This window comes from Mobula hypostoma, chromosome X1 (assembly GCF_963921235.1).
Source record: "Mobula hypostoma chromosome X1, sMobHyp1.1, whole genome shotgun sequence".
NCBI classification, from domain to species: Eukaryota; Metazoa; Chordata; class Chondrichthyes; order Myliobatiformes; family Myliobatidae; genus Mobula; species Mobula hypostoma.
The window spans coordinates 51,520,979-51,539,962 of record NC_086128.1 but is presented as its reverse complement, the minus strand read 5'-3'; the positions used below and the strand labels follow the sequence as shown (position 1 = coordinate 51,539,962).

The 18,984-nt window shown below is 40.5% G+C and overlaps 1 protein-coding gene across 2 annotated transcripts in view; it reads left to right on the top strand.

Moving 5' to 3' along the window:
• LOC134340623 (tumor necrosis factor receptor superfamily member 16-like) overlaps positions 1 to 18,984 on the top strand; it is a 138,935-nt gene that overhangs the window by 29,360 nt on the left and 90,591 nt on the right. For both annotated transcript variants that reach the window (XM_063038068.1, XM_063038069.1), the window contains exon 2: positions 1,178 to 1,319. In XM_063038068.1, coding sequence (XP_062894138.1) covers positions 1,178 to 1,319 — 142 coding nt within the window. The remainder of the gene's footprint in view (positions 1 to 1,177; positions 1,320 to 18,984) is intronic.

Here is an 18,984-nt window from a genome sequence, read left to right as displayed (position 1 = left end):
GATGTGGCCTTCTATATATTGGTGAGACCCGACGCAGACTGGGAGACCGCTTTGCTGAACACCTACGCTCTGTCCGCCAGAGAAAGCAGGATCTCCCAGTGGCCACACATTTTAATTCCACTTCCCATTCCCATTCTGACATGTCTATCCACAGCCTCCTCTATTGTAAAGATGAAGCCACACTCAGGTTGGAGGAACAACACCTTATATTCCATCTGGGTAGCCTCCAACCTGATGGCATGAACATCGACTTCTCTAACTTCTGTTAATGCCCCACTTCCCCCTCGTACCCCATCTGTTATTTATTTATATACACACATTCTTTCTCTCTCCTTTTTCTCCCTCTGTCCCTCTGACTACACCCCTTGCCCATCCTCTGGGTTCCCTCCTCCCCCTTTTCCTTCTCCCTAGGCCTCCTGTCCCATGATCCTCTCATATCCCTTTTGCCAATCAACTGTCCAGCTCTTGGCTCCATCCCTGAAACGTTGACTGTACCTCTTCCTAGAGATGCTGCCTGGCCTGCTGCGTTCACCAGCAACTTTGATGTGTGTTGCTTGAATTTCCAGCATCTGCAGAATTCCTGAAGATTGACTTTCCCTTCATAGGATGCTGTCTGACCTGCTGAATTCCTCCAATATATTGTATGTGTTGATCGAGCTTTCCAGCATCTGCAGAATCTCTTGTGCCTTGTTCTCAATGGAGTGAAAAAGATTGTGAGATTTGATTGGATAGTGGTGAACAAAATTGCATTTCATTTAAATGGGAGAAATAGAAGCTGTTTCTTTTAGACAGGAGGTCAAAAATTTCAACTTTTAGAGAAAAGATACAAGGGCAGATAAGGAATTTTTTATGTAGTTAGGATCAGGATACACTGTATGAAACTATGGAAAAAATAGTATCAGAAAGGCATTTAAGAAAGAACAATTTGAACTAACTAAAGGATTCCCACAGATTATTTACTATATCTGACGAGACAGTGTGTACAACATGTCTCTACATGCTTTTTAATAAGTCCTGACATAGCTGTTTGTCAAATACACTAACTGGGATCTTTCACACATGGCTTGACTTTTAGAAGGAAACTAATTATTTGGGGATCCAGTTTTTAAATGTTATATACAGATTCCTTAAAATGTGTGCAAAAAGTCTCATTGTATCATTTGACTTTTCTTGACAGGTATCTGTATGCAAGGCCCAGGAATATTGCGACAGTGGGCAGTATACCAGCGATGGGAAATGCTGTTCTGTATGTCCTCCAGGGGAAGGTGTTATGACACCATGCGGTGATAAAGACACTGTATGTGAGGCATGCTTGGACAGTAAGTACAGTTTACACTGTAGTACCACAATCAGTAGTGTGCTAAGCCTGGTAGAACAGTTTCTACTGACAGGGGCAAAGGTGGGTTACTCGCGCCTTAAAACCAGTCACTTCAGGCAGTTGAGGCTTGTCAGCCGAGATTGGAAGCTCATCTAGGAGAAGGAAAACTTTGATAGAAACCATAGAAAAACTACAGCACGAAAACAGGCCTTTTGGCCTTTCTTGGCTGTGCCGAACCATTTTCTGCCTCGTCCCACTGACCTGCACACGGACCATATCCCTCCATACATCTCCCATCCATATATCTATTCAATTTATTCTTAAATGTTAAAAAAGAACCCGCATTTACCACCTCATCTGGCAGCTCATTCCACACTCCCACCACGCTCTGTGTGAAGAAGCCCCCACTAATGTTCCCTTTAAACTTTTCCCCCCTCACCCTTAACCCATGTCCTCTGGTTTTTTTTTCTCCCCTTGCCTCAGTGGAAAAAGCCTGCTTGCATTCACTCTATCTATACTCATCATAATTTTATATACCTTTATCAAATCTCCCCTCATTCTTCTACGCTCCAGGGAATAAAGTCCTAACCTATTCAACCTTTCTCTGTAACTGAGTTTCTCAAGTCCCGGCAACATCCTTATAAACCTTCTCTGCACTCTTTCAACCTTATTTATATCCTTCCTGTAATTTGGTGACCAAAACTGAACACAATACTCAGATTCCGCAAGGCCAATGTACCAAAAGCTCTCTTTACGACCCTATCTACCTGTGACGCCACATTGAGGGAATTTTGTATCTGTATTCCCAGATCCCTCTGTTCCACTGCACTCTTCAGTGCCTTACCATTAACCCTGTATGTTCTACCTTGGTTTGTCCTTCCAACGTGCAATACCTCACACTTGTCTGTATTAAACTCCATCTGCCATTTTCTAGCCCATTTTTCCAGCTGGTCCATATCCCTCTTCAAGCTTTGAAAACCTTCCTCACTGTCCACTACACCTCCAATCTTTGTATCATCAGCAAACTTGCTGATCCAATTTACCACATTATCATCCAGATCATTGATATAGATGACAAATATCAATGGACCCAGCACTGATCCCTGTGGCACACCACTAGTCACAGGCCTCCACTCGGAGAAGCAATTCTCTACTACCACTCTCTGGCTTCTTCCATCGAGCCAATGTCTAATCCAATTTACCACCTCTCCATGTATAGCTAGCGACTGAATTTTCCTAACTAACCTCCCATGCGGAACCTTGTCAAAGGCCTTACTGAAGTCTATGTAGACGACATCCACTGCCTTCCCTTCATCCACTTTCCTGGTAACCTCCTCAAAAAACTCCAATAGATTGGTCAAACATGACCTACCACGCACAAAGCCATGTTCACTCTCCCTAATAAGTCCCTGTCTATCCAAATGCTTGCAGGTCCTGTCTCTTAGTATTCCCTCCAATAACTTACCCACTACCGACGTCAAATTTACCGGCCTATAATTTCCCGGATTACTTTTTGATCCTTTTTTAAACAACGGAACAACATGAGCCACTCTCCAATCCTCCGGCACCTCACCGTAGACACCGACATTTTAGATATATCTGCCAGGGCCCCTGCAATTTCAACACTAGTCTCCTTCAAGGTCCGAGGGAATACCCTTTCAGGTCCTGGGGATTTATCCACTTTAATTTGCCTCAAGATAGCAAGCATCTCCTCCTTTTCAATCTGTACAGTTTCTATGATCTCACTACTTGTTTCCTTTAATTCCATAGACTTCATGCCAGTTTCCCTAGTAAATACAGATGCAAAAAACCCATTTAAGATCTTCCCCATTTCTTTTGGTTCCGCACATAGCCGACCACTCTGATCTTCAAGAGGACCAATTTTATCCCTTACAATCCTTTTACTCTTAATATACCTGTAAAAGCTCTTTGGATTATCCTTCACTTTGACTGCCAAGGCAACCTCATGTCCTCTTTTAGCCCTCCTGATTTCCTTCTTAAGTATTTTCTTGCACTTTTTATACTCCTCAAGCACCTTATTTACTCCCTGTTTCCTATACATTTCATACAACTCCTCTTCTTCTTATCAGAGTTGCAATATCCCTTGAGAACCAAGGTTCCTTATTCCTATTCACTTTGCCTTTAATCCTGACAGGAACATACAAGCTCTGCACTCTCAAAATTTCTCCTTTGAAGGCTTCCCACTTACCGATCACATCCTTGCCAGAGAGCAACCTGTCCCAATCCGCGCTTTTTAGATCCTTTCTCATTTCTTCAAATTTGGTCTTCTTCCAGTTAAGAACCTCAACCCTAGGACCAGATCTATCTTTATCCATAATCAGGTTGAAACTAGTGGTGTTATGATCACTGGAACCAAAGTGTTCCCCTACACACACTTCCATCAATTGTCCTAACTCGTTTCCTAGTAGGAGATCTAATATTGCATCCTCTCTAGTTGGTCCCTCTATATATTGATTTAGAAAACTTTCCTGAACACATTTTACAAACTCTAACCCATCTAGACCCCTAACAGTATGGGAGTCCCAATCAATATGTGGAAAATTAAAATCCCCTACCACCACAACTTTATGTTTCCTGCAGTTGCCTGCTATCTCTCTGCAGATTTGCTCCACCAATTTTCACTGACTATTGGGTGGTTTATAATACAACCCCACTAATGTGGCCATACCTTTCCTGTTTCTCAGCTCCACCCATAAGGACTCAGTAGACAAGCCCTCTAATCTGTCCTGCCTGAACACTGCTGTAATATTTCCCCTAACAAGCAATGCTACTCCCCCATCTGAAACATCGGAACCCTAGAATATTAAACTGCCAGTCCTGCCCCTCCTGTAGCCAAGTTTCACTAATTGCCATAATGTCATAATTGCACATGTCAATCCACGCCCTCAACTCATCCGCCTTCCCCGCAATACTCCTAGCATTGAAATATATACACCTCAGAAGATTTTTACCACCACTCACAACCTTTCTATTGGCGGCTTTGCTTGAACTTTTAACATAATTTATTTTCACTCCAGCCCTAGTTCCCATCCCCCTGCAAATCTATTTTAAAGCCTCCCCAATAGCACTAACAAACTTCTGCTGTCTTGCAGCTATACACATCAACGAGGAAGGCTTTAGTAGTAAACCCCGAGGGAAAAATCTAGAGTTGGATTTCCTAAGGTCGTCCTATGTTGAGTTTAACGCTGGCTGGCAACTCCTTTGGCGTCGATGGTGCCAAACTGCTTGCTCTCCATATCATACTACCCAGGCTTACGTATAACATAGTCAGCTAGGGCACAACATCCACGGTCAGCCCTGATCAATGGAGAGTCTAAACATTTGTTGACTGATCTACATAGTGGGCTGTGTAGTTGGAAAGAAGCATTATCTTGCTTTGGGTTTGTAATAATGACAAAACTAAAATTGTGATCATTGCTGAGGCAGGGTCTCGACACAAAACATTGACAATTCCTTTCCCCCATGGATCCTGCTCAACCCATTGAGTGCCTCCACCAGATTGCTTGTTGCTCCAGATTCCAGCATCTGCAGTTTCTTGTGTGTCCTTCCGATATTTGCTGTTGGTAATGAAAATCCAGGCTCTTACATTCACCTTCTGTGTTCAAAGTCAAATTGAATTTAAAATGATTGCACTGAGATTTCAGGGAAGTGATACTGGGGAAAGACATGTTTGGATACTGAGATAAGAACTTAGGGGGTAACCCAGTTTCACTGGGTTTCTGCACTATATCTGGAATTCACAGTGGATGGTGTGAATTCATCATCACCTCCTCTTCAGGAAGTCAGGTGAAGAAGAGGGGGAGTTGAGTGAGCCCTCTGCCCATTGTCCATGCAATGGTCCTGGAGGAATTTCTGGGCCACTTGATATATTTAGCCTATTGTGCAGTTATAAGGGTCAATGAAACATTTGAGAAGGCAATAAGTGTACTAATATTGAGCTAGAGAAATGCAAAAGAAGCTTGACTACTTTTTTATGAGTGGCTCTGGGCCAATTTGCAAGAAAGCTTCTGAGCTTCCATTATCAAGTAGACATGCTGTATCAGATTCCTTGGGACTTGTCATGGTTATTGCCCATTTTCCCACTGTAATTATGTTATTGACTCTGTCCTCATAATTAGATGCATGTCTATGCTCTGCTCCATTCATAGCTTTTAGTTTCAGTCCTCCATACTCTGAGAGATTGTGATTCTTGGCATTTTGGGATCGAAGATACTTAATTCTCAGTTTCCAAATTTGGAAAAAATATATTCATATTCCTCAGAGTCTGACCCATATCATAAGATACAAGGTAAAAATAAAGGAAAAATGAAATGTTAGAAATATAAAATAAAGATAGGTACTGGAAACACTGAGCAGTTCAAGCAGTCTCTGTGCAATGAGTACCAGAATTAATATTTTTGGTCAATGACCCATTGATGCAAATTGAAATGAGAGAATACAAATTTGATTCCAGTTGGACAGATGGTAGGAGAGAGATGGACAGGACACAGTGAGTATCTCTGATGGGTGAGACCAAGCTTGCCATGGATAAGCAGTTGATGAAGTTAATTGGTTGGAAAAAGGAAGACAGAGAGAGAGGGAGGGAGAGGAGGGAGAGGGGATAGAGGGGGAGAGTGAGGGAGAGAAAGAGAGAGGGATCATAAACAATGAAGTACAGTAAATGTTTAAGTTTAGGGCACTACTCAGGAGATTTCTCTATCATTGGTATGACAAGCACTGGAAAGAAGTTACTAGCTTGTGTGAATTAAAAGGTGAGAAAGAGAGGTCTTCTTGTGACTAGTACCATTGTTTATAATATAAGCAAAATATTTGGAAACCATGGAGAGGTAGGACAGACTTGGATCATTTTCTCTGGAGTGTCGGAGGCTGAGCCGTGACCTGATAGAAACATATAAAATTATGAGAGATATATAGAGTCCTTTTTGAAGGGTCAAATACTAAAAGGCAAATATTAGGTGAGTGGGGGAAAGTTCAAAAGAGATGTGCAGAGCAAGTATTTTATAGAGAAAGTGGTAGGTGCCTGGAATACACTGCCAGGCAAAGTGGAAGAAGCAAATCTGATAAAAATGTTTAAGATGCATTTAGACAAATGGACAGATCTTGTGCAGGCATATCAGATTAGTTAGAGTGGCATCATGTCAATGCAGACATGGTGAGCCAAAGGGCCTATTCCTGTGCCATATTGTTCTATGCTCGGTGCTCTGTGTTCTATGTTGTTCAGAATTCATGAAGTCATTCTGATCATTTTAGAAAATCATAGAAGCATTTCTCAGATAATTTATTTTTAAATTGGCCGGTGTCATAGACCAAAACAATACAAAAGAAGGTCACTGAGGCAATCAAATATTAATCTATGCCTGCGTATATTTTGCTTTTAAACATAGCTGGCTTGTGCTGTCGAAAATAATCCTGTGTGTGTGCAAACACATCAACCACAATTTCATGTTCACCCCTCCTTTCCTCCAGGCCAAGTACTTCTTGTTTCTAAATGTCAAAACAGATTATTTGGATTTTAAACCTTGCAAAATAAATTATGTAGGGAGACCTAAAGAGCAAGTATACCATTCAGAGACTGCTTCTGGGTCCTTTTAACTTCACCTCCTAAATGTCTGAATTTTAAAACAACTGCAGGCAACACACATTTGATAAATAAAGATAATCAGAATTGTGCATCAGTGAAGTTCTGTTGTTCAATATTATTTTGGTTGCTGGTATGAAAATTAGAAAAGAAAAAGTAAAATGTAAGAATTGACAAACAAGCTGGGGCATTGGATCTTCATTGGTAACTTACAGTTTATATTTCATTCCACACATAAAATTAAATCTAATTAGCATAAAGAAACTGGGAAGGCAGGGCAAGTAGTCCATGCAGCTGGTTTTATCCCCAGCTATCCTGCCATTTGTGACCTTGACAAAGCTTTGCTAGCTAAAACAAAGATCAGTCTTCATCCCTTAACTTGCTCATTGTAGCACAGCTTTTGTTTGATTTCTGTAATGTTTTTGCTTATTAAGCTCTTCTAATCATTCAAAACATTGGTTGGCTTTTGAGTAAAACTCTTCATGCGGTGATCATTTAAAGAGTCAAGATTACCACCTAACAGTTTACTTGCTGGTCCTCAGAGCTTGAGATTTACTCATTGTTTCCCATAGCTTATCCTCATTGCACACGGGTCAGTCTATAGTGTATATGTCTATGCGAGGCTCACAAATCTTTGAATGAGAAAGAGAATATTTTCACTTCCCCGTTGCTCAGCACTAACCGAAAAGCCATTTGGGCCAGCCAGGCAAATACAGTAGTTACAAGACGGATCAGAAGCAGAGTAGCTTTCAATGAATGATTCACTTCATGACACTCAAAATACTTTACATTATCTACAAGGTACAGGGAGATAGGAGAGTGATTGGATATTCTCTGGTTACCTGGATAAGTCCAATTCCAATAACACAAAAATCTCAAAAGGATCAGAATAAGGCAGCCTGCTTGTCTGATATCCCTTCCACTATAATAAACGATCATTCTCTCCATCATTACTGCACTAGTACAATAGTAGTGGCCTTACAGTATTTCATTAGGAGTTTGAGGAGATTTGATAAAGACTCAAGCAAATTTCAACAGATGTACCATGGAGAACATTCTAACTGGTTGTATCACTGTCTGGTATGGAGGGGCCACTGCACAAGATCAAAAGAGGTTGCAGCTCCATCATGGGAACAAGCCATTGAGACCATCTTCAAGAGGCAGTGCCTCAAGAAGGTGGCATTCATCTTCACCATCCAGGATACCGTATGCCCCCTTCTCATTGCTACCATCAGGGAGGAAGTACAGAGATGCACACTCAATGTTTTAGGAACAATTTCTCCCCCCCCCCACCACCACCATCATATTTCTGAACTCATGTACATACTTCACTATCCCTCTTTTGCACTATTTATATTATTTGTATTGTAACTTAGTGATTTTTATGTTTCACAATGTACTGTTGCCACAAAAGAACAAATTTTATGACATACCTGTATGTCAGTGATAACGAACCTGATTCAGTTTCTGAATCATTGCTGCTACAGTAAACTATTCTGACAGAACCTTCCAATCACGCCTCCTCTACCAGCAAAAAGGACAATGGCAGCAGTTGCATTGAAAGCTCCCCTGAGCAGAGCACTGTTCTGAAATGGAAATGTATTGCCTTTCTTTGATTGCTTTGACTGTAAATCTTGGAACTCACCATAAAATAGCATTGTTGGATTATCAAATTGCTAGTATGCATCTGGATGCTTGAGCCCTGCTCCAGTATTTACCAGGATCTTCTAACCCTGCTCCATTTTCCTGCACCATTCCCATTCTTCTTGATTCCCTTAATATCCAGAAATTTATCAATGTCTTTTTTAAATGAATTCAGTGATTGAATTTCAATGATTCACCACCCTCTGAGTGAAGAAATTTCTCCTCATTACTATCCTAAATGGGGTTATTTTGAGGCTGTAACTCATGTTTCTAGTCTCAGCAGCTCAGGCAAATATTTTCCCTTCATCCATTCTGTTCAGCCCTATATAAAAAAAAACATTGTCAATTTTCTTTCTTTCTTTTTAAATCTTTTTATTGAATAAGTATACAAAAAGGTAAACCATATAAACATTAATACAATGTTAAAATATAATAAAATTCCAGAAGGTATCAATACCAAAAAAAATACTACAAACAATGTAATTTAAACATAAAAAACCAAGATAACATAATAGTATACTAAATTTTATATATATATCAATGGAAAAAAAAGAAAAAAAAAACCCCCAAAAAAAACCCACCGTGCAACTAACTAAAAGCAAAGCAAAGCAATGGGCTAACTTGAAACCAAACAGAGTTAAACTTAAAATCACGTCCTCAATCCCGACCTCCATTAAAAACAGTGGAAAAAAAACAAGAAGGGTATGTATTACATTAAATGAAAGTATCGAATAAAAGATCCCCAAATCTGTTCAAATTTAAATGAAGAATCATAAAGGTTGCTTCTAATTTTCTCCAGATTCAAACATAAAATCGTCTGATAGAACCAAAAAAAGGTAGTTGGAGCATTAAGCTCTTTCCCGTGTTGTAAAATACATCTTTTCGCCATTAAAGTAAGAAATGCGATCATTCTACGGGCTGAAGTGGTGTCAATTTTCTTGAGATGTAGGAAATGATGTTTTTCTTTCCTCATTATTCATACTGTACATTACTGGCAAGGCCAGGTATAGTGCCTATCCAGAATTACCCTTAAACTACATGCATCTCAGGTTACCTCAAGGGGGCATTTAGGAATCAAGTTCATTGTTAGTCTGGAGTTGCATATAATCCTGATTGGATAAGGACAGTAGATTTAATCTCTAATGGACTTTAGTGAACTCGGAAGCTTTATAATATGGTATCATCATTTCTATTGGCATATTACAGATTATTAGCTGGCCAGCATGGATATGATGGGCTTGTTACATACCTCATAGATATCTTGTGACTGTCTTATGACCATGATGTAATTGAGTAGCTGATGAGCATGACGTAATGGTCTTTTGGAGGTCACCTGATGTAATTTTCCCGCCGATGTTAGGTCACGTGACGACATGTTCACCACGGGTATAATGGGGAGACCTCTGGTGACGTAGTTAGTTTTTAGTTAGATCGTCAGTCAGATACTCCGCTATGCTGTGTATTCATCCCATGACGCAGTTTAGTTTTAAAACTTCCTATTGTAAAGTACAGAAGTGTTGAGCCGGCAGTTTCACTAATAGCTGCCAGCTTTGTTGATGTACCTTTTCAGTAGTATTGGAGAGTGAAGACATTACTAAGGTACGGAACCTGAAGGAGTCGAGTAAAGCTGATATCGTTTGGTGGTATTGGAGAGGATCGACCATTATTGAATCTTCGTTCAAGAAAGAGTGATCTGCATATCTGCATGAGAAAGCAGAAAAGGTTGTGCAGTGTCTATTCTACAGAGGAAAATTTCAGTTCCTTTAAACCGTTTTATTTCCGTCGTTGTGAATCCTGCAGACAAGACAGGTTCTGGCTGGGATCAGCAGTAACGTCAAGTCTTCGAGGAATTCTTTACTTCAGGAAAGTCTCTCCTAATTGACTGTACAAATCTCTTGGACTTTCAGATTTACCATTCTAAGAACTGTGTTCCAATTTACCACTTTAATACTGTGTTCGCATTTACCGCTTTAAGAACTAGTACTGAGTTTGGCAGTTTGTTAAATGGCTGCATAGCAGTTTACTTCTGGTTAAGGTTTTCGTTTGTTTATCTTTTTACTAATGTTGAGCAGAGTTTAATAAATGTTTATTTGTTTATAAAACCTGACTCATTTCTATATTCGTTGTTGCCGGTCATGTGACAGGCTGAATAGGCTGTATGACTCTGACTCCATGATCCCATAACTGAAGTTAAATTCCAGGATATTCTATGTATGAGTTGAACTTTGGATTTCTAGATTTTTACTGTATTAACAGCGACACCATTGCACCAATGGAATTTCTCTTCAGAATGATTCCAATGAATAGATGGGTATTTATGATAGTTCAGTAGTATGACAGTGATCTTCTTTAAAAACCAGATGATTAAAATATTCCGAATTCCATAGAAATCGCTGACATCTTTGTATTGGAGGTATAGGCTTCAGGATGGCTTGATTGCTGTGCCCACATAGCATTCACAGTTGTTGGACAATTACTGCTGGCCTTGCCAAAATATACATAGCCTGTAAGTGAAAAGGGAGGCAAATGCAATGTTTGCATCATTTCAAGAAGACTAGAGAATAAAAGCAAGGATAAAATGTGAGGCTTTATAAGGCATTGGCCAGAAGTATTGTGAGCAGTTTTGGGGGAAATCATCCTGGGCATGAAAGGGTTAATGTTTAAGGAGTGATTGATGGCTCTGGCCCTGTACTCACTAGAGTTTAGAAGAATGAGGGGGGATCTCATTGAAACCTACCAAATATTGAAAGACCTTGATAGAGTTGTCGTGGAGATGATATTACATTTCCAATAGTGGGAGAGTAAGAACCAGAAAGCACAGCCTCAGCCTTCAGAATAGAAAGATGTACTTTTAGAAAAGGGATGAGAAGGAATTTCTTTAGCCAGAGGGTGGTGAATCTGTGAACTTCATTGCCACAGATGGCTGTGGAGGCCAAGTCATTGGGTATCTTTAAAGCAGACATTGATGGAATTAGTAAGGTTATGGGAAGGAGGCAGGAGTGTGGGATTGAGAAGGAAAAGAAATCAGCCATGATGGAATGGTGGAGCAGACTCAAAGGGCCAAATAATTTCTATGTCTTATGGTCTAATCAAGAAGAAGACACTTGATTGCAGCCCAGCAAATAACCAGTCCACTTGATCTGTCATTCTGCTCTATGCAAACAAGAAATCTCTAAAGAAATAGGAGAGGAACTATTGCATATGTAAGTTGGATACTACCACACAGAAACTTTTTCTTATTGCCCTTGCTTGCATTAATACCTTTTAACAATAAATTATAAGTGTTGTCTGTATTACTAAATATATTATTCATAGGAAGCATTCAGCTGTCTCATAAACTGTGGTCTCCAAGAGGCACTGGACAAATGCAAATACTGATGAAAAAGTCTGCAGGAATTTCATAGATAAACCCTTTTAAGCAATATGACCTTATTGCAGTAGTTGTCATATAAAACAATCTTAATTTGCAAAGCTTTATAGATAAAATCTTGCAAGCAACATGACCCCATTGCAGTAGTTGTCACGTCAAGCAATCTTAATATACAAAGTATAGAGGAGCAGATGCTGGATATCTGGAACCTCTCACCCCAGAATAAAATGCTGTAAATAGCAGTTTAGGCAGCATCGAAAGAGGGATTATATATATATATATATATATATAGGGGGGGTGGGGGGTGGGGAAGGAGAAGGAGAGGGAGAGAGAGGGAGAGAGGGAGGGAGGGGGGAGAGAGAGAGAGAGAGAGAGAGAGAGGGAGGGAGAGTGTGTGTCTGTGTAAGAGTGAGAGAGAGAAATCAAGCTGAATCTCAACTTTCTATTAGCTACTTAGCTAAAGCTTTGATTCTGTTGGACCTAAACTTTAGGCTTACCGCCAGTCTCCTTAGTTTGGTATAATGAGTGAAAGAATTTGCCATTGTTTATTGTGGCCATTGGTATTTCACATGGTTCATAATATTCATTTGTATTCAGTTGTGCAAGCTTCTGGAGACTAAGTAGCTTCATTTTCAGCAAAAGCATCATCAGGGCTTTTATCAAATATAAACTTTTTTTGTTCTTTGCATTTATTTCATAATTCAGAAGGAAAATATAGCTTTGCTTTTACAACCAAGAATAATTGGCTTCAATGCTAAATGAAGAGAGGTAATGTTGAATGTCAAACACCCAAAAATAATGTAAGGAAAGTTGCTTATTCTAATGGTGGACAAATCCACAAGACTAATTTTACAGTGTTGAATACTGCTTCGTAATGTCATGCTATTACTTTATTTCTTTATGTGTTTTCAACGCTATTGCTAGACTTTTACCTGGTCATAGAAGATCTTGGAGCTATACAGCACAGAAACAAGTCATTCAGTTCACCTCATCCATGGCAACCATTAAGCAACCATCCATAAAAAACAGGAATACAATACTCCCAATTTTCCTCTTGTGTTCCCATGAGCTGCCCCTGTGCCTGTGAATGCAACTTTCTCTCTTTGTTTAGTTATAGAGAAATAACAAGACTGAATCATGATTTCCAATGCATGAAGTCAACACTACACCTAGATGGTTGTCATTGAGTCATAAAGCATGCAAACAAGTCCTATGGCTCATCTGGCCCATGAGATGCCTATCCAATTTGCCCGTGTTTTATCCATATCCCTTTAAACTTTTCTTTCTCATGTTCCTGTCTAGCTGCCTACCTGAGCAACTTTGAGCATGCTCCCATTGTTCTTCTAAAAGAATCACAGGCCCCATCTCAAAACACTACTGGAATAATCTTAGGTCTATTTCCAGTGGTTCGCCAGAAAGAATCTCAGGCTAGATTCCATAATTTTTCCAGAATATTTCTAGTTCTGTTCCCTTGGTTATTTCAGAACCATCTCAGGCTCATTTTCTTTGCTTCTCCTGGAACAGAACATTCTCTCTTGGAACTTTGCTTCTCCCGGAACAGCCGCTCCCATAACATTTCCAGGTTGTGTTCATTCTCAGACTAATCAATGCTTGTTGACTAAAACGCCTCCATACTTAAAGAATTTATCATTCTCCCATAATCTTACCAACAGCAGGATTGCAGTGTATTATGCTGATAATACCTCTTCCAACAGGTTTGCTTTATCTCTCTCTTTACTTCCTGTAAAGAATAATGAGAAGAGCAAACAGTGTCACTTTTTATGCTTGTATCAGGTTGTTGCTGAAGATAAGGAATAGAACATGCTCCCTCGGGAGTCTTGATACAGTTATTGTAGTAAGAAGGCCAACCATTTATTATAGCTAAATACTTGCATTACCTGAGGAAGCTGTGCATCCAACTCAAGAGAAATGCCATGAGGGCTAATTTTCAAATCTGGCCAAAATGCCACACCTTAGCTCCTCAAAGGCTAACTGCTTCTGTCCATATGCAGAGGCAGTCATTTAATTTGCAGACTTTTACTCTGAAGGTCGCAGGATTTGGCTGATTTAGATGAAGCTAGGTTAGTGCAACATCATATTCATTGTTGTTTGCATGGGCTAGTTTGAATACACGGAACAACAGGGGCTCCAGGTTGTTAGTTCTTGAATGTGATTTGATCTTTTATTATGAATATACGTTTGTACTTGGTATTTTATGCTTTCATCAAAAGCTGAATGGTGTCTGTCAACAGGAATGAATGGACTAGTTGAGATTTAAGAGCAGTTATTTCCAAGGAGATTTCATGCAAGTTAATCATCATGGTCAGTAGCTTCTCCTTCGTCACATTATTACTGCTCAGATATTGATCCAGTTAAGTGGTTTGCTTCACTTTATAGGAGCTTTTAAATATCTGACATTGAGTTACAGATGGACTTTTGTAAAATCCTGGATTTAAGTGGCCTATCAGATACAAGGAAGAGCTGGGAGAGTGGAGATGCAAGAATGGAGACCGTTCCCTCTAGAATCAGAGGATACAGTCTCAGGATTTTGGTTTGCCTTAAAGGAATGAGGCGAGAAAAAATTTGTATGCCCAGAGGATTGTAAATCTTTGAGATTTTCTACCTTAGAGGGCTGTGGTTGCTTAGTTGTTGAATGTGTTTAAGGCAGTGGTCTACTGATTTTAAATGCTAATAGAATCAGGGCATAAAGCAGGGAAGGTACGTATATGGCACTGGACTATAAGTGACCTTATTGAATGTGGAGCATACTTGAAAGGCACCATGACTACTGCTTTGATTTTCAATGCTCTTATGTATTTCAACAGTTTGAAGTTCTAAATGGGAGATTATACTTGCAGGGAGCATGCAGCAAATAACTGTGCTTGTGACAGCTATCCTCTTGAATCACAAGAGCAAAGAATGCTCTTTTTAAGGTTCTGTTAGTCTTGTAACAGGAGATAGAGGTTTTTGATTTCATCAGTCTTTTAGGCTACCTGATTGAACTTTTATATCTGTCTTGTATCCATTTCATTTATTTCTCCTTCACTATTTGATTTGAAATGCTTTGTATTATTTTATTTTTGTGCTTTTTTTATTGTTCTTTAATTCCAGAAGATGTTTATAACTCTGAATAGATCCAACCTCAGTCATTAGTATTTAATCCCTTTTCCCCTTTTGTGCAATTTTTGAGATCAAAATTTGTTAATTTTTTATTGGTAATTGAATAATACAAATGTGCACTTTGAGCGAACCACACTATTCTTCCAGGTAGTGTATAGCTCTCGGATAAGATCATTCTCTGTTTGCTTATGGAATATATAGATTATTAAATAGTATAGCATTGGAAGAGACCATAAAGAAAGAACTGCAGATGCTGGAAGTCTGAAATCTAACTTAGAAGAACTCAGCAGATCAGGCAGCATGCAAAGAAATACTGCATAATTTGTAGAAAAAATATATCCTCTTAAGCTACAAATACCCAACAAGAAAACTGGTTAATCTGAGTTTAGAAGCATAGAAAATCGGTGCAGGAGTAGGCCATTTGGCCCTTCGAGCCTGCACTGCCATTTATTATGATCATGGCTGACCATCCAACTCAGAACCCCGCCCCAGCCTTCCCTCCATACCCTCTGATCCCCATAGCCACAAGGGCCATATCTAACTCCCTCTTAATTATAGCCAATGAACTGGGCTCAACTGTTTTCTGTGGCAGAGAATTCCGCAGAGTCACCACTCTCTGTGTGAAGTAGTTTTTCCTTATCTCGGTCCTAAAAGGCTTCCCCTTTATCCTCAAACTGTTAATATGAGAAATTAAAGGCAGTGTTAAATTAATGGAAGAGGCTTATAAATTTGACAGGAATAGCACTAAGCCTGAAGTTTGGGAGTGTTTTAGAAGTTGACAAAGGACACCAACATAATATTTGTGTTTGTAAATCCAGCTAATTTTTAGTTGTATGCAGTTCATTAAAAGGCAAGATTGATCACGAGTGTAAACTGAAAAGAAACATAAAAACAGATGATAAAGACTTCTGCAGATACATAAAAAAGAAAAACCTAACGTGGGTAATCTAAAAGCTAACTTGGACTTCAACTACTGCAGAGAATCTGGTCATCTTCAGAAGTTTTCGGATGACTCTGCCATAGTTGGAGTTGGATGCATCAGCAAGGGAGATGAGGCTGAGTACAGGGCTACGGTAGGAAACTTTGTCACATGGTGTGAGCAGAATTATCTGCAGTTTAATGTGAAAAAGACTAAGGAGCTGGTGGTAGACCTGAGGAGAGCTAAGGTACTGGTGACCCCTGTTTCCATCCAGGGGGTCAGTGTGGACATGGTGGAGGATTACAAATACCTGGGGATACGAATTGACAAAAAACTGGACTGGTCAAAGAACACTGAAGCTGTCTACAAGAAGGGTCAGAGCCATCTCTATTTCCTGAGGAGACTGAGGTCCTTTAACATCTGCCGGACGATGCTGAGGATGTTCTACGAGTCTGTGGTGGCCAGTGTGATCATGTTTGCTGTTGTGTGCTGGGGCAGCAGGCTGAGGGTAGCAGACAGCAACATAGAAACATAGAAACATAGAAAATAGTTGCAGGAGTAGGCCATTCAGCCCTTCGAGCCTGCACCGCCATTTATTATGATCATGGCTGATCATCCAACTCAGAACCCCGCCCCAGCCTTCCCTCCATACCCCCTGACCCCCGTAGCCACAAGGGCCATATCTAACTCCCTCTTAAATATAGCCAATGAACTGGCCTCAACTGTTTCCTGTGGCAGAGAATTCCACAGATTCACCACTCTCTGTGTGAAGAAGTTTTTCCTAATCTCGGTCCTAAAAGGCTTCCCCTCTATCCTCAAACTGTGACCCCTCGTTCTGGACTTCCCCAACATCGGGAACAATCTTGCTGCATCTAGCCTGTCCAATGCCTTTAGGATCTTATACGTTTCAATCAGATCCCCCCTCAATCTTCTAAATTCCAACGAGTACAAGCCCAATTCATCCAGTCTTTCTTCATATGAAAGTCCTGTCATCCCAGGAATCAATCTGGTGAACCTTCTTTGTACTCCCTCTATGGCAAAGATGTCTTTCCTCAGATTAGGGGACCAAAACTGCACACAATACTCCAGGTGTGGTCTCACCAAGGCCTTGTACAACTGCAGTAGTACCTCCCTGCTCCTGTACTCAAATCCTCTCGCTATAAATGCCAGCATACCATTCGCCTTTTTCACTGCCTGCTGTACCTGCATGCCCACTTTCAATGACTGGTGTATAATGACACCCAGGTCTCGTTGCACCTCCCCTTTTCCTAATTGGCCACCATTCAGATAATAATCTGTTTTCCTATTTTTGCCACCAAAGTGGATAACTTCACATTTATCCACATTAAATTGTATCTGCCATGAATTTGCCCACTCACCCAAGCTATCCAAGTCACCCTGCATCCTCTTAGCATCCTCCTCACTGCTAACACTGCCACCCAGCTTCGTGTCATCCGCAAACTTGGAGATGCTGCATTTAATTCCCTCATCCAAGTCATTAATATATATTGTAAACAACTGGGGTCCCAGCACTGAGCCTTGCGGTACCCCACTAGTCACCGCCTGCCATTCTGAAAAGGTCCCGTTTATTCCCACTCTTTGCTTCCTGTCTGCTAACCGATTCTCCACCCACACCAATACCTTACCCCCAATACCGTGTGCTTTAAGTTTGCACACTAATCTCCTGTGTGGGACCTTGTCAAAAGCCTTTTGAAAATCCAAATATACCACATACACTGGTTCTCCCCTATCCACTCTACTAGTTACATCCTCAAAAAATTCTATGAGATTTGTCAGACATGATTTTCCTTTCACAAATCCATGCTGACTTTGTCCGATCATTTCACCGCTTTCCAAATGTGCTGTTATCACATCCTTGATAACTGACTCCAGCAGTTTCCCCACCACTGACGTTAGGCTAACCGGTCTATAATCAACAAACTCATTTGTAAGGCCAGTGATGTTGTGGGGATGGAACTGGACTCTCTGACGGTGGTGTCTGAAAAGAGGATGCTGTCTAAGTTGCATGCCATCTTGGACAATGTCTCCCATCCACTACATAATGTACTGGGTGGGCACAGGAGTATATTCAGCCAGAGACTCATTCCACCGAGATGCAACACTGAGCGTCATAGGAAGTCATTCCTGCCTGTGGCCATCAAACTTTACAACTCCTCCCTTGGAGGGTCAGACACCCTGAGCCAATAGGCTGGTCCTGGACTATTTTCCTGGCATAATTTGCATTTTACTATTTAACTATTTATGGTTTTATTACTATTTATTATTTATGGTGCAACTGTAACGAAAACCAAATTCCCCCGGGGTCAATAAAGTATGACTATGACTATGATTATGACTAAATGTATCCTAGCAGGGATAACATAACATGTAATGGAGAATGAGGAAATGGTAGAGATATTAAACACAAACACGAGGAAATCTGCAGTTGCTGGAATTTCAAGCAACACACATAAAAGTTGCTGGTGAACGCAGCAGGCCAGGCAGCATCTCTAGGAAGAGGTACAGTCGACGTTTTGGACCAAGACCCTTCGTCAGGACTAACTGAAAAAAGAGCTAGTAAAAGATTTGAAAGTGGGAGGGGGAGGGGGAGATCCAAAATGATAGGAGAAAATAGGAGGAGGAGGGATGGAGCCAAGTGCTGGACAGGTGATTGGCAAAAGGGATATGAGAGGATCATGGGACAGGAGGCCTAGGGAGAAAGAAAGGGGGAGGGAGGAACCCAGAGGATGGGCAAGGGGTATAGTGACAGGGACAGAGGGAGAAAAAGGAGAGAGAGAAAAAGAATGTGTGTATATAAATAAATAACGGATGGGGTACGAGGGGGAGGTGGGGCATTAGCGGAAGTTTGAGAAGTCAATGTTCATGCCATCAGGTTGGAGGCTACCCAGATGGAATATAAGGTGTTCCTCTACTGTTTTCTCATTCTGATATGTCTATCCACAGCCTCCTCTACTGTAAAGATGAAGGAAGCCACACTCAGGTTGGAGGAACAA